The 15,951-nt window shown below is 38.7% G+C and overlaps 1 protein-coding gene across 6 annotated transcripts in view; it reads left to right on the forward strand.

Annotated features, from left to right (window-relative positions):
• pde4d (phosphodiesterase 4D, cAMP-specific) overlaps window positions 1-15,951 on the forward strand; it is a 199,968-nt gene that overhangs the window by 157,286 nt on the left and 26,731 nt on the right. The window contains exon 1 of one of the 6 annotated variants that reach the window (XM_041998560.1): window positions 12,681-13,264. The exons of the other annotated variants lie outside the window; for them this stretch is intronic. Coding sequence (XP_041854494.1) covers window positions 13,200-13,264 — 65 coding nt within the window. The 5' untranslated portion in view covers window positions 12,681-13,199. Of the gene's footprint in view, window positions 1-12,680; window positions 13,265-15,951 lie in introns of those variants that run through there. 6 annotated transcript variants of the gene reach the window in all.

The raw sequence follows: 15,951 nt of genomic DNA on the forward strand, positions 1-15,951 counted from the left end.
ACACACTGGAATCTAGGAGATAGCTGCAGGTGCTTTTGTGAGTTTCTTATAAATAAAAAGCAAATATGTTGTTGTGGCTAAAGGAGCTTAGGCTGCTGTGCAGTCGCACACAGTCATGTTTTTGTTGAATGTGAAGTTAAAGTAAGTAACTAACATATATTTTGTGTCCAGCTGGCTGCTCTGAGTAATGTTAGGATTTAGTTTAATTCCTCTGCTTTATATTTTGTATGTTGAGTGTCCGTGATTTAGACACAACATTAGGCTGTTGATTTAGGCTTGGGCTGATAAATCCATATACAAAACCTTCTCTGTCAGCTATGTAAAGTATCAAATTGTTGATACAAACTGGGATCATATTTTCTTGACATTCAACATGGGTTGATGGCAAAATAAAAAGAAGTAATGAAATATCTTTACAGTGCAGCTTCGTACGTCACTATGTGACCCAAACAACACCCGATTTTTGCCAGCAGATGTTATCATGCCCAAGTGCTTTCCTGCAAGAACAAAGCAGCTCTCTGAGAGCAGCTAGGTTGATACTCCCACCACAGCTGAAAAACAAACAGTTGAAATGAAACAAAAAGATGTGGAGGATAAGTTTTCAAGGAAAACAGTGTGGAAGCTTAGTCCTGGGGTTTTCATTAAGATAAACTTAGTCTGGAAGGGTTTTGCGTCACTCTGTTTGAAGGTGGTGGTGTTGGGGGGGCTTCATCTGGCTTTGATTTCTTGGCTGCTGCTGTTGTTGGAAGCCTCAACTTCACCTGGTAACCCCTATAAAAGTTAAAATTCCAATCATGTGTTGACTAATTCAAGAGATTCTCACTCATGTTGAGCAGATGTCATATTTGCTCTGCTGTTTTTTGTTTTTTTGTTTTTTTCCACCACCTCTCTTGTGGTTTGCTTCACAGACAGTGCATAACAATTGTAATGGGAATTACCTCTTATTAGCAGAAAAACAGGGTGCTGACGTTGTTCACCTCATGAGGGAATTGCTTTTGACGATGGTGGTGATTAGGATTTCCAGGGTGACGACAGCATGTATAAAGAGGTGGAGAAAAAGATTAGAAAGACTTAGCCTGAGTGAGGGAGTCCCTTCACATAGACATGTGTGCACACATACCTCATTGGATTTGGAAATATTTAAGTCTTATGTCATATTGTAATACCAGCTAATGCTTAAAAGGAAACCTGCAAAGGTAGAGAAAAGTAAATGACTTTTGAGTTAGTTCTGGTCAAAACAATGCTAGATTGTGAAGCTGGCCAAAATCCCTGGTCAGTTTGAAATTTCTCATTATTGTTTCCTGTATTCTCTGTTTAGTTTTATTGGTACATTGTGTCAGACTTCCCCTCAAAAACTCTACATATCCATTCTTTTTTTATAACTAGTGTTTAGTCTGCATATTTTACCTTCCTTTGTGAGCACTGTCATATTATGAATGCATGTGTTCATAGCTTCCTTACTGGAAACTCCCACTTGCACAACCCTAACCGTAACCCTTCCCATCTATCTGGTAAGACAGACTCTCGCATTGGAGGGTGCAGAAGAAGACAGTCACAGCAACACATGAATAAAAAATGCATTTGTGACAACACAAAGTATTTTTGGCAATTGTAGCCAGGATTTAACCCCTTTTGTTTCCCATTTTTAGTCTGTCTTTTCCATACGCAGATATCCTGTTTCATTTCCTCCTAAATTGTGCTGTTATTGGGTTGAGATTATGGGAACTGATATGTTGCGCTGAAGTAAGAAAATATTAACAGCCCTTGTGTATTTGAGTCAGGACAATTATAAAAGCGAGAGGGCGCGGAGCCACACTTCCAGGAAATATGCAATAGGAGATTTTCTTTTACTGTCATACCAGATACCAGACCCTGATGTCCTTGTTTTCACACCAGATAATTCAACTTTCAGTTGCCCCATATGATCATAATTTAAGCAGATCTTCTTATCATCTTGAACAAGTTGCCTATAAAATGTTCTTCTGCACATCACTATTGCACTGTTTATTTGTTTGCATGTTAGTGGATCACCTAAGAGCAAGATCGTGAACTGTCCAATTTGCCATGTTTGTTACAACTAAAATGTGGAAATATGAGACAACTTTATATATTTAGCTGTTCAAAGCTGCATGTGCAGTTGTTGTCTTTTAATTAGTTGTATTTTTCAGTTATAGGTTTGTGATTAAGTAAGTGTATCCTTACAGGAAAAAAATCCACAACCCAGAGGTTATTTACAAGTCAAGCTTTTGTTTTAAGTGTTGTTTTTTTTTTTAGCTTTTGTTGTGGCCTGCAGTTAATTAACCCTTTACAAGGTCCTATGAACCCTGTCTTTTTAGCTCTCTGTGCAAAGTTTAAAGTCGTTGGCATGAATTGCATAAACAGGGAGATGTTCTTAACACACTGCATATGAAGCCATAGTATTATTAAGAAAGCTGCTATGAAAGTGGTGTTCCCTGAGTTTGTTTTGAGGCCCAGTTTAATATGGATTACTTGTTGAGGGCATTCTTGGCGCACAGTGGCAGGGGATCCCATGCACACATAAATATGTGGCAAAATGCAACAGTACAGTGATGTCATCAGGGTTTTAATGAAGGATTACTCTGACATCACTGGGACCGCTGCCAAGTTAAACCTCTTAACTTCACCATGTGCTTGAGGTGTACTTGAGCTAGAGCTGTGTGCTTATGTGTGATATGTAAAAGCCTGCTGAGTAAATTGTTCAAATTATTGGTGTCTGCATCCTGCTTTCATCCATTTATTCATTTCCTAATTAATATGTCAGTTAAAGGAACAAAAGGTCTCAGTTCTCCATCCAAACAATGTCTGTGATGTCCATAACTGAGGGTTTACTTTGTGGTGTTAAATTGGTAGCAGGTTAAAGGATCATAAAAGCCAAACTGAAAGCATGTGTGAGCTTTGTTCTTCTTTTCTGGGCCAAACATAGCACAAAAAACTTAATTTGAAAAACCACTTCTTAGATTAGTGGCTAATACTATGATCACATTTGGCTCATACAAGCACAAATGACTTTACTCAATAAGACCTAAGGTCCTCTTTAAAAAGAAAATCTGAAATCTAAGGGTTGTTTGAAACTTGTAAGCATCTAATGCCAAAAGAAATAAACATAGTTTAATAGCTTAAACCATGAATAGAAGAATTACTTTTCATCATGCAGCATAAAAGCACTAACACTGCTCTGACGGGAGAAGAACACAAAAATGAAATCCAGTCTGAAAGGGTTAAAGTATTTTTTCCAGATTATAAAAGCACCAAATGGCAGCAGTCTGGATTGTAAACAGCTGCTTTTGTTTGTGTTTGAGCCAGTGGTCCCTGTGACTTTGTAGGTGTACCAGAGTTGAATGTTAGTGACAGTGGGATATCAAAAGCCCTGCTTACACATTAACAACAGCTACAAGCCAGCAAGCTGAGCCGTATTTCTTTTCATGGTCTCAGTCATATTTTTGAACCCAGGGACACAAATCCTCAAGCCTGCATGAAATCTGCTTTTGTGTTCAGGAAGATTGGTTGTCGAGTACAAGCTGTCCTGAGACACCTTCAGAAAGCAGTGATTTTTATTTTTGGCTGTTTTTGTTCTTTTCATATTCTATAAACTAATCAACTGATGGTTGAAAAAGAAATACCGGCCGGGCTTGTTTTCCATCTTTTGGGCGTGGATGTGATTGTGATGTCTGCTGATGAGTGTGTTCGACTCTTGACACACATTTCTTCATGCTGGTCTCAGTACATGGTTCTCACATTCATACGGTCCAGCATCACTTCAGCTCTAACACATCACGACACACTGTCTCTCTTCCCTTACATGCTCGGTTGTCAGTGTGTGCAGTAAAATACACATGCACTGGGAGAACACACATGCACAGCTTAAGTAAGAGATTTTGTGTGTGTTTTATTCAGTGGTCACACTTCTCTACACTTTTCATTTTAGAGTGGGGATGCTTTCTATTCTCCTTTGTGCTCTGGTGAGTGTGTGAGACAAACAGCTTAAATCCTCTCTCTAGCCTGTGAGTCAGCTTGATGTATAAATAGAGCTCAGGTAAGTCATGCATGGCTGCTGTGAGGTATTAAGTGGCTGCTGTTAATAACTAATTTCTTGGTATGAGGTACAGTCACATTTTAACCTGCAAGTATTTGGGCTGTTAATTTTGATCAGGCATAAAAATTTGTCACCTTCAGAATCAGTGCTAATTGTATAACTTCACTGATTCTTTCTATCCTTGACCCTGTCATTCTCAATCTCTCATAACACAATCTGCCGTCATGTCCTTAGCAACTGAGGGCTGATTGGTTGTGAGGATGTACCTGTCCCTTTTGAATTCTGCTAGGTCACCATAGTAACCACATTATAAACATAATGGTAGCAAGGGACTGTGAAGGCAGGCTAGAGGCAAAGGAATTGCTCCTACACATAACAGCAGCTCTTGTCAAGGCAGCATGACTGTCTGAGAGCTGTACCCATTAAAGCAAATGCAGTGCTGTATGAATCTCAATTACCTTTCCATTGTTGCCTCTTAATCACATTACCTTTGCTGATTTACATACTTGAAAACAATTATGCAATCATTGTAATCATATTCAGCGTTTTTGTTTTCTTTTTCAGAGGCAGTATAGGTGCAGTTGCCAGGGTCCTGCACTGCAACAATAGCTTGGGACCTATTTGTCATCATGCAGTACCGCACCATTGCCCTTTTCTTTCTGATAGAATTTAACATTTCACATAGAGGGGCTTTCATGATGCACAAGTCAGCTGTAAGAAAATGAAAGATGTGTACAAAGCAAATCCTCTTTCTCCTTGTCAGTTTCCGTACTTGTCTTTGGACAGAGCTTTTCAGCAGTCCCACTACAGAACCCTAAAGTGTTTATTTATTAACCACAATCCATTTTATTAGGTGTGTTGGAAAATAAATGATGCACACAATGCAAGATACGATAGCTACTTTTGTCTACTGTGGTAAAACCTTATTTTCACAAATGTTGAGATTTTGTGGAACATGCCATTTAAGACAGAGTACAATCACAGCATATATTTCAAACCTTGATTAAAGTTGGTAAACAAAAAGCAAGATGAAACAGTGAAATTTCATATATGTGCAGTATAGTCACACATTATGGAAGGGTGGTGTTGTCCATCAGCATTGATGATAGCTTCAGATATGTGCAAGTTACTTTTGTCCTTTAGTGCACCCTAGTGCTTTCTTGGATGGTCAATCTGTACAACCTGTACAATGTCCATGGTTACCAAAAAAGAATTTAATATTTTCCCCCTTTTACTACAAAACAATACATTAATGTCCTCAGGCAAAAGAACGCTGTTGGTTTCTGAATCATGTTCACATGTTTTTCTTTTCTTGTCTTTGCATGGTAGAGTTTTAACTTACATTTGTTGTTGGAACAACAAACATGGTTTCACACATGTTTCAGAGCCCATGCACTGATTTTTGCCCCTACAGCCTTTCAGGGTTTCTGAACCTCTGTCCATCTTGTAAAAGATTCAGGCTCTTGTAGATGCTTGTTTCATGCCCTGTAATATTACTGACCGGCTGTCAGTTGGCATAATTCTTTCTTAAAAATCCCATCAAGGGATGTGTTGTTGGAATTAAATCTAAGCAAATTATCAAATCATTTAGAAAAAAAGATTTCTTTCCCAGGTTTAGGAACAGTAGTAATCAACGTGCTTTTGTCCTTTTAAAATATAATTTATGGTATTTTATTAAAACACAGAAAACAAACTAATATTGAAACGGTGCAGTTTGCATGAAGACGTCAGCAGATCAAGTCTTACAGCTTAAAGCCTCAGGGACATGAGTGACGACAGCCACCTGGTGATCTGTCACAGCATGTTGCTGCTACTGACAAGTGTGGCCGACTCGGCAGCTATGCAATGGGCTTGTGCTGCTAGCACTGTGTTTGTGTATGACAAACAGAGGTGTTAGTTTAGTGATGGGTGTGTATGCTACATGTTGTGTGTACCTGCATTATACTCTGACAGCTCTTATATATTTGTATGTGCGTGGTATGCTGATATGTTCAGATGTTCAGTACGAATGAAGGAGTTTGCCGTTGTCTGTCATTGCATGTATGACTGCCTCCTGGTCCACCCAGGAGATGTTGTCACATGCTGGCTGCTTCTGTCAGAGCTGAGCAGAAGCCATAACTCCAAAGAGATTTGCTGCTCTGTGTGTGCCTCTGTCGTGCTTTTACCTACCTACCAACACCTGCATTTTTCCCTGCAGATTACACTGCCCCCTGCTGGCAGCAGATAACACACCGCTCCAATGTTCACCAGCAGAGAAATAAATGAAAAAGAAATAACATTTAGCTTTTATAAGTATAAAACATTAGTTTTAATAATAGCTGTGTATTTGATCAAAGCCATAAAAAATTAAATTAAAAAATGTGCTCTAGCATTGAATAAACTCATTCAGCAGTGTGAGCAGACACACTTGGTCACATTGTTGGATATGCTGTGTTTAATTTGGGCTCTGCAGCCCCCTAATGGTTAGAAATGAGAATAACTTTGGAGCATTTTTAATGCAATTTAATTTAAAAACAGTAAAGCTTCATCAGACCTGAGGCGGTTGTCCTGTTTTAACTTCATCAGTATGTGAAATTAAATATGAAACCCTAAAAATGGTTATATATTTAAATATAAATATTGTGTTTATCAAAATGCCAAATGTCACAATTAAAAAAAATTGTTGTATTGAGACTTAGTGACCTGTTTTTAGATTTTTGGTTTTTTGTACTCACTATAGGCGGTATAACAATCCTCCTAACTGAATTGCAACTTCTTGTGGGAAGAATAGACTTTTGCTGGTCAGTGTGTGATATTCAGAGATACACACCATCAAAAAGAGTTTTGTTTTTTCTGTACCAAACTAACCACCATAAAACATAAAGGAGACTGAAACTACATATGTAGCATAGTGCAGTGTAACTATATCACTGCATATGAATCTTATGGCTATCAATACTGACTTTTATTGGTTGTGTGAGAGAAAAGCTAAATTAGTTTGCTCTACCTCTGCACTTTGCTCCTCCCTCAGCTGCATCTCTCTCTCTCTCTCTCTCATATTTCTCCATCTTTTTTTCTCTTTTAAAGTCACACCCATCCCGATCCCTCTCCTGTGTACTCCTCTTTACTCCTCATACAGCTCCCTCTTTTCTTCTGATGTAGCTGTATCAGCTTTGTCACACCCTCAGCTCTGCCTCTGTCTCTGCATCTGACTAGACACAAGTGCATGTGTAGTATTGCTCATCAAAAATGAGTTTGCCAGTCAACTCAGATTATCTATCTCTGGAGAAGATAGCCCGTTACCGCCACGCCTGCTCCAATGGCTCGCCCTACGCTACGCATAAGCCCATCGACATCAAACCCCGTGGAAGGAGAGGGTATGGCTGTTCTCTGAAACTATTTCTAGAAAGGTGTATCAGCTATTAGATTTTAACCAATTGATTTATTCTTATTAATCTATCCCTTGCTTGCATGTGAGAAGAACATGCAACATAAATAAGTAGAAGAGAAAATGAAAACTTAAAAGAAGTCTTTTTGCTTTGTGTGTATTCTTTAATTACATAATGAGCTTGTGCTTGGATTTATCTCTTTCTAGGAGTTGTATGAAAGTACACAAAGTGTGTTTGTTCTGTCTTATCAGAACATAAGCTGATAAACAGTTCCGACTGGACAACACAGAACTGGAGGTGCGCTCACAGCACTGTTTAAACGACTGTTGCTTAGTGGTTGGTTTCGTTCTGCTCTATACTTCTGCTGTTTGCTCTTTTAAACCTATAGTGTTGGCCTGAAGTGTGTGTAATTGTGTATATGTGCATGTTTTTCTCTCTTGATGTTCTATGAGAAAAAGCTATTTTCTGGTCCTTTCGCAAAACAGGGCTAATAGCAAGGCAAATGACACATAAGCAAGTTCCATCAACTCGCCATCTAAAGCATGGAGGACTGCAGGGGGTCAGGTGCGTTCACTAACGAGCAAAGGGCGAGCTAATCATCAGAGCACTCTCTGTCCATTAAAGCTTTCACGGAAATTTTAAGACCTTGTTAGGCCCATTTTCTTTCTGCATTTCTCTGACTAACATGTATTCCACATCCCCAATAAGTGCTCCCATCCAATGTTCCCAGCTGTGGTTTTTTTTGTGTGTGTGTCTGATATTGTGTGCACATAAGCATGTGTTCTTCTACAGTATTAAGATGCAGCAGAAATGGCTGGTAGCAGTTGCATACTGTACATATAGATATGGATGGAGACCTGTCAATACTGTGGATCAGCCATCTGTGCTCCAGTCCCTGCTCCCTGGTTAAGTGCAATTTATATCAGCATTTAATGGATGTGTTTGATTGCAATGATACTGAACCTGGCCAATGGAGGATGAGCTTTAAAAAAAAAAAAAAAAGGAATGAATCAATAATCTTGACAAATAATGTGTTCACTTTAACCCATGTTTTATAGCAAAGCTAACTTTTAACACTAGGTGTCAGTGATTTCTCTCTAAATGACAAAACTGCACACAAGAGGTTTCTAATGTGTTTTACTTTCTCATTAAATCTTGTTCATTAAATATTGTAGAAGTATCTGACATCAGCAACATCATCCATTTAACATTTCAATTTAACTAATGACATTCATCATTAACATTAATGCAGCCTTAGTAGTCAGTTAAAAAGCTATTAAAATGACGTAAATAACTGAAAGCTTTATAAAGTAATGAAGGAAGATACATTTTTTGCAGCATTTAAAATTCAGCTTTTGAGAAATACTCATGCTCACTGTGAATGTAAAACCTCTTTAACTGGATCAAGTTCCTCATGTGTCTTACATCTCAGCTTCCTGGAGATGGCAGTGCTGTAGCCTAAATTTACATTCCTATTATGTGTTAGCGATTGTGTGTGTGAAAGTTTAGACAAAGTTTTGGACAGAGCTCTTATTTATTTGACGATGGGATCTGTGTTGTTGAAATTCTTCTTAACACAGACCCAATAAGAAGTGAGGTGAATATTCAAAAAACAAGTCTTTAATTCGAATAAGAATGGCATCGATCAGGGGAACGCATGCACCAGTCTAAGGAGTGTCCCACCGGGCTGATGGCATGCACCCCCTCCCCCCCACCCCCTTATATACATAAAGTTAGGCCTTATCTGGCCTCTGTCTCTGAGTGGCACACACATTGTACACAAGCTAGGCTCCCATGGAATGCCAAGGTCGGAGCCCAGACACCAAGGAGCCATCATAGAACATCGCATTCTTAGACAAACATATTATCAAGCAGATGGTGTGTGAAATATAATTGAGTAGGTATTAAATATTACAATTCCATTACATTAGTCAGATTCCCTGAAAAAAAAAAGAACATATGTCAAATATAATCACTGCTACTTCAAAATCTCATACTCAGCTCGTCTTTATTTTATGTAAATGAAATATAAAGCCCTTTAAAAATCAGGAGTGTAACTGCTTTATAGAGCTAAACAAAAACTTTAAAAGACACTAGAATTAACCATAAAAAGTTTAAAAGTTTAAATGTTATCAATACTTGTAAAAACAGTTTGAAAAAGGTGCAAATATAAGAAGAATTTTGAATTATATTAAATATTTTAGTGTAAAGCGTCTAAAACAGGATTCTCTTTAGACCAATAAAAATATTTTGAGGTAATTGTTGGGACACTTAACTCAAACAGCACTGCAGTAGAGAATTGTGGTGGCCAGTTTTTCAGCATTTTCCATGTGACTTCAGTAAGTTCAGTTCAGTTTATATTTAAAAATTGATATGTTACAGGCTCTGTATTATGATTGCAGTTTTATTCAGAAAACCTCCAGGATGCTCATACAGATGCCATCCAACAGATTAAGTTGTCTGTACTTTAATAGAAGCGATTTCAGGTCTGAAAGGAGCTTAAGGGGGAGTGTAAACCTGGTTCTGATATTCTGATGCTGATATTTTTCCCCTTATCCGTTTCTTTCAAAGCCCATGTATTGAACCATTAAATATGTTTGCTGAATGTAGTGAGGTAATAGGAATTTGACTATATTTACTTTGTTCTTGTCATCATGTGATCTGTCCAGTTTTCATTTGAGATTTAAGGGCTTTCGTGGGAAGGAGAGGCGGCTAGTTCTTCCAGTTTTCTTGGAAAAGTGCTTTCTACTGTTGTTCTTACCTTGACCACCTGGTATGTGCAGACTGTTGTAATAGGATTAGTTTAACCTATTTTACTATACCGTATACTACATCATTCTGCTATGCTGGACTAGAAGCATTATTATGCACCTTTTCAGCTTATTGTGTATCACCTTCACTGTGTAACATGTTCGCCTTTTTAGCTGTGACATCACAGACGGTCGTCAGTGCTGCCAGTGTGAAATCAGAGATGCTGAACTAGAGATGCTAATCAGTGTGAACAGTGTCAGAAGTGAAATTTTTTATAGTGTATTCTTGTTTTTAAATGGTATTTTAAACTGACAGACACTTAGTAATAGAGGCCATTATTCATGATTTCTCAGCTTTCTTTTTAATTATTCAGCAGGGCAGTCAGCATGTAATGTGAACATATAAGTAATGTGTTGCTTATCTGCATGTATGACTCATAAACATAGAAAATGTGTCTTGTGCAATGCGTATGCCATCTCATCTGAATGTACGTATACATGATCTCTGCATAAAACATGTTTCTTCAGGTCCTCCTTCTGTCTTATGTGACATAAAAACACATCCCTGTTTGCATTTCTTATTTCGGAGTTTATCTGTCTCTTAACACTTATCTTTTTTGCATAGAAAACATGCATCATTTGACTGATGTCGCTCGTGCCACTTGCGTCTATAGTCAGTTGTACTTTTGATGACATGAAAGTTTTTACTAATACACTGATTGACAATCCAGACAGCTGGCACACCTGTTTGCCTTGTAGAGAGCTAATGTTAGCTCCTTGGCCTACAAAAATAGTTCTGTTTTTAAGGATCTGTGCACAGCAGTTCAAATGTAGGACACAAACAGCCTAAAAACTGAGCCAGATTTTCCCCCTCTTTCAGTGGCTTAACTCAACTGAAAATGGGTTTTCTCCCACACTCATCTGTTTGTGTGCACTGTATTGGAAACTAGCATATTTAAAACATGACTTCTAAACACAAACAAATAAGAAACCCGTACAAACCATGCTCTTAACCCTGGGAAAATGGCAAGTTGAGACATTTTTAAAATGGCTGGCTACACTTTACTACTTCTACGGCTCTTTCAATGTCAAGAATCATTTGTTTACTTACACATATTTTACTCTCAATTAAAAAACAAAGCTGTTTCCATTAGAGATACACCAGTTTGTAAATTCTGGGCTGATACCAATACTATTACCAATATATGATTTTTGTCATTGATTTTTTTTAATTCCAGGGAAAATGGAATGGTAAATGGACTTGTACTTATATAGCATTTTCCAGTCAGTTTGACCACTCAAAGTGCTTTACACTACTTACTACTACTTTTTCCTGACCACATTTCTTCCTCAAAGACAATGGTTCCCCACTACCTCTGCACTTTTTAATAATGTGTTGGACAGTTCTTAACCCAATGTTAGTAGTTCTTGCAGTGTCCTTAGACGTATTCTCTGATGCATGCCAATGATTTGACCTAGGGCTGGGCGATCAATCGATAAAATCGATAAATCGAAATTTTCCATTTCTGGCGATTTATTTTAATGAAAATCGGGATTTTTTTCCATAGTTAGTTAGCAGCAGACTTAGCCTTCCCTGCACACCAGAACAGTGTTTGTCTGACAGATTTTCAGTGAAAGTGACCCTTCACTCATACCTGGGATTTAGCTGTGCGTATAACTGCAGTGAGAAATGTTGCTCTCTATGAGATGGAGAAGTCAACTTAACCCACAAACCCTAGTTAAGAGACAACCTACATCAGGGGAATTATTTCTGCAGTGGATCCTGTATGATAAGGATCCAGATGGAAAGAGATCACAGATGCATTGTGTTGCACATTTCTATGTAAGATATGAAGTTGTTTATATGGTGGAAAAGCTATGACATTATGTGCTTTATTTTTGCTGCCATTCATCTATAAAAACAAATAAATAAATAAATGTTTTTAATAAGTTTATTTATGTTTTGTAAAAGAAAAGAAAAAAATCGATTAAAATCGGTAATCGGATTTGGTTATAAAAAATCTGAGATTTTATTTTTAGGCCACATCGCCCAGCCCTAATTTGACCCTTCTTCAACAGACTAACATCCTTTCCACAACCATGGGATGTGTCTTTCGACATGGCTGTCTAAGAAATGAGAAGTTACTGATTGCATCAGTTGGGGTTAAATAACTTCTTTCCAGCTGTAAGCAAAAGGCCCATGCAGATTGCCAACTTATTATATATATATGTATATATATATATATACATATATATATATATATTTGTAGATTTTGTAGATTTACACAGTAAAACTCTGCAAACACTATCTTTACTCAACCTATTCACATCATTGGAATGCTTAGCCATTGGTTTTAAGTTACTGTGACTGACACATGAGCCGATTGTTAGGATTGCTTGAGAATACAAGTCCCGCCCTTTATGGAATTACTACTACCAAAACAACCCCTCCCACACAGACATGCTCAAGCAGCAGCTCAGGGAACAGACAGAGGAGAGTTCTGTTGCTCAAAGACAGGGACTCTATCCTAGAAAGACAAAAAGGATAGACAGAGATCGGGGGAAAGAAAGAGGAAATCTTATTTCTACCAGTTAGGAAAAAGATAGATATACACAGAGACTTGAATGAGAGAAGCAGTGTGAAAGACGGTAACAGAGTGAGTGCATGGCTGGATTAGCAGGGAGGAAAATCACATGCTGCACTGGCATGAAAGGTAAGTGCAAGTGAGTGAGGGAGAAAGCAGGGCAACAAACCACCTACTGTCCAGCAACTGAAAGTCTAAGAAAGGCAGCGGTGTGAAACACCATATAGACGGAGAGTTTGGTCTCAGGCAGCTCGACAGACCTCCACTGGACTGGAGGAGCGACATTCCCACCAGATCACTTCATACCAGTGAGGACTGTTGTCAGATTGTAGTGGAAGCTGGCCGTTGGATTCCAGGTGGCCCAAAGGGGGTGTGCACGCCTTTATGTGTGAGTGGATTTTACACATGCTGTTGCTGTGGATGAGGAACAAAAAGTCGAACCATGAGTATCATTCTTAAGCCACGGTCACGTTCTACCAGCTCGCTGAAGAACACTGAGGGGATATGGTAAATAGACAGGAAATTTCTTTTTAATTCATGTTGTACGCTTTGTTCAATTGTTCTCCACTTGCCTGTTTGCTTTCTGAAATACTTTTCCTCCCTGTCGTGGGTACAGTCTTTCCTTTTTATTGTTTGTCGCAGTTTGTTTAAGGTGCTCTCTATTGTGGGTCTTCCAGCTGTCATTTCAATGCCATTACTCTGTTCCTGTCTTTGTGTGTCACTAAACTTAGAACAAGTATATCATAACTTGAGGTCTGAAGATTACATTACATTCTTTTACACCTCAAATCCTTTTACTTTTACTCTGAACTTGTGAAACACAAGGTTTTGGAACAGCAAAGGCATCACTTATTGAGGAATGTGTTTTGCTGCTGCATATATTCCCTTGTGAGCACATGGCTGTAATTGTATTCAGGGTGCAGAATACATTGCCAGGGGCTAAAACTTGCCCTGCCCTTCCCTTCTTCCAGTCTGCATCCCCCTGCTATTTCAGCATGTCCTTGCCTGTCAGCAGTCATTCTTAGGGAGAAACTGTGTTAACTGCTGTGTAATTTGAACATTGAAATTTAATATTCACAGTTTTACCCATTTTCTCATTTCCAGACAGAGGTGTAAAAAAGTCAGAGCAGTTCTATTCCAATATGCAGTGTCCATGAAATTGTTGGGGGTTGCCCAACAGCATGTATTGAAACGTGTGGGACCTCCCTGCAGTGTTCTCACGTCGGCTTATTAATGAACTCTAGAACCTCCCCAGCAGGAAATGATGTCTGTGTGAAATAAGTACTTCATAATTTAGCTTTCTCACTACTGTCTTTGAGTAGTGTATGTGTCAGACATTACCTTAAGTCGGGAAGGTGTTAAAACCCAAAGTGTGGCCATGGATGAAGCTGATTTTATGTTAGGGCTAATTGCAGAATGTGGCTTTTTTTCTCTTTCTTCTTCATTAAAAGCTGAGAAGCTGGCAGTGTTAGGATTCTATGAGCCATCTTTTTGAATGACTACCAAAGCAGTACTCAGCTGGACAAGGCATACTGCCTCCTCCATCTGTCCTGCCCTCCTTTCTGCTGTTATTTACTGATCTATGAAGTCTTCTTTCACTAAATCTTGTAATTGCTTTTTCTCTCTTAATGGGTATTACTGTGCCTATAATATCTACAGTAGATTTTTTTATATCTATTACTTAAATGATCTGAATGTGTAATTTTGTTATCTGTATAGAACTGGACATGCTAATCAGTATAATTAATACTCATGTACTGTACAGTTCAAACAGACAGCTTAAGTAAATGTTTGTGAAAAATATATGATTAAAGTTTGGTGTCAGGCCCTGATCACATTGCTCTTTGTGCATATATTTTCTCAATTTAATATTACAGTGGTAAGCAAAACACCTGCCTCAAGCCTAGGTGGATGCTGGGGTGGTGGAGGGGCCGAGAAGCAAGCAGCATGTAATATTCAAGTAGGAGCAGTAATAGTTTAATAACAAGCAGACAGCTTATCATGTTGCAGAGGCAGCAGGTATGAGGCTGAGAGCAAGACAGGAACTGTGAGGCTTAAACAGACCGCCCAGATTAGATGAGTATGTTTGATGTGTGATATGTAGAATATAAGGCAGATCACATGAGAAGCAGCAGAGGAGCTAGACTTGACTGCCTGAACTAGCTTGCAGCTTATTTATGCTTGAATGAATGCTTGCAGGCTGATGTGTATCTGAGTGCGCAAATCCCCATGTGCGTCTTTGTGTGCGTAGCTGTGTAAGACAATGACGTTGCCGGGGTATGAGATGTGCCCCCCCTATTTGGTCTGAAATTCAAACAGACCCCTCTCCACCCAACTGTGCAAATTGTAGGTTTGTGGACACAGACTTTTGGTATCAGTCAAGGTGTTAACTGAGTAAACTTGGCTTGAGGTTTGGAAAGTTGACACGAGTATATAGGAAAGAAGACAACCAGATGTTTATGAAATTTTTTTTAGTCCCGGGACCACATTTCCCCCACACTTCAAAATCAGAAGTATTCCTGGGGTGATAAAGAATGGAAAACAGGGAAAATGTGACTTTGAACTTGAATGTTTGCATCTGGCCTTTGTCAGCGCCCAGCTGAGCATCTCAGACAGGCAGTAAATGTTGGAGGTCACGTTTGGCCTTTCAGTTGACATGACGGTGTGCAAGTTATCTTACATAATATCCAGATTTGGGGTTTGTATTACAGTCCTAATATGATACATAAGATGGAAAGTGGGTTTAGAGGACAATATGAACCAAGATGTTGTCTTATTGACCTCTCTGTGTGTCTCATGATTGCGTTTTCCAAATGCTGTAGTGACAACAGGCTCCTTAACTGTGTCAGGAAAATAGTAAAGGATTCCCTTTGCAAATACCTGACATGGGCAGATGGAAGAAGAGGAAAAACACAAGAGGATGCAAAACCCAGAGGATAGAATTCAGTGTAATATACTTAGACTTTAATCCTCAGTAGGGGCATTAAAGTTCTCCCTGGAAAATAGTTAAAATGCCTCTCAAGTAAACATAAAGATTCATCCTGTCTGAAAGAGAGGATGAATCTCAAAGGTCGTAAGATCCATTTCTGATTAATGTGGCAAAGACAAAGACAGATTCGCCATTTGTTGCCCTGTGAATGTTAATTTCACTTGTTCTGTGTGTGCGTGTGTTTGTGTTTGCAGGGGTTGTTCTG

This window comes from Melanotaenia boesemani, chromosome 11 (genome assembly GCF_017639745.1).
Source record: "Melanotaenia boesemani isolate fMelBoe1 chromosome 11, fMelBoe1.pri, whole genome shotgun sequence".
Taxonomy (NCBI): Eukaryota; Metazoa; Chordata; class Actinopteri; order Atheriniformes; family Melanotaeniidae; genus Melanotaenia; species Melanotaenia boesemani.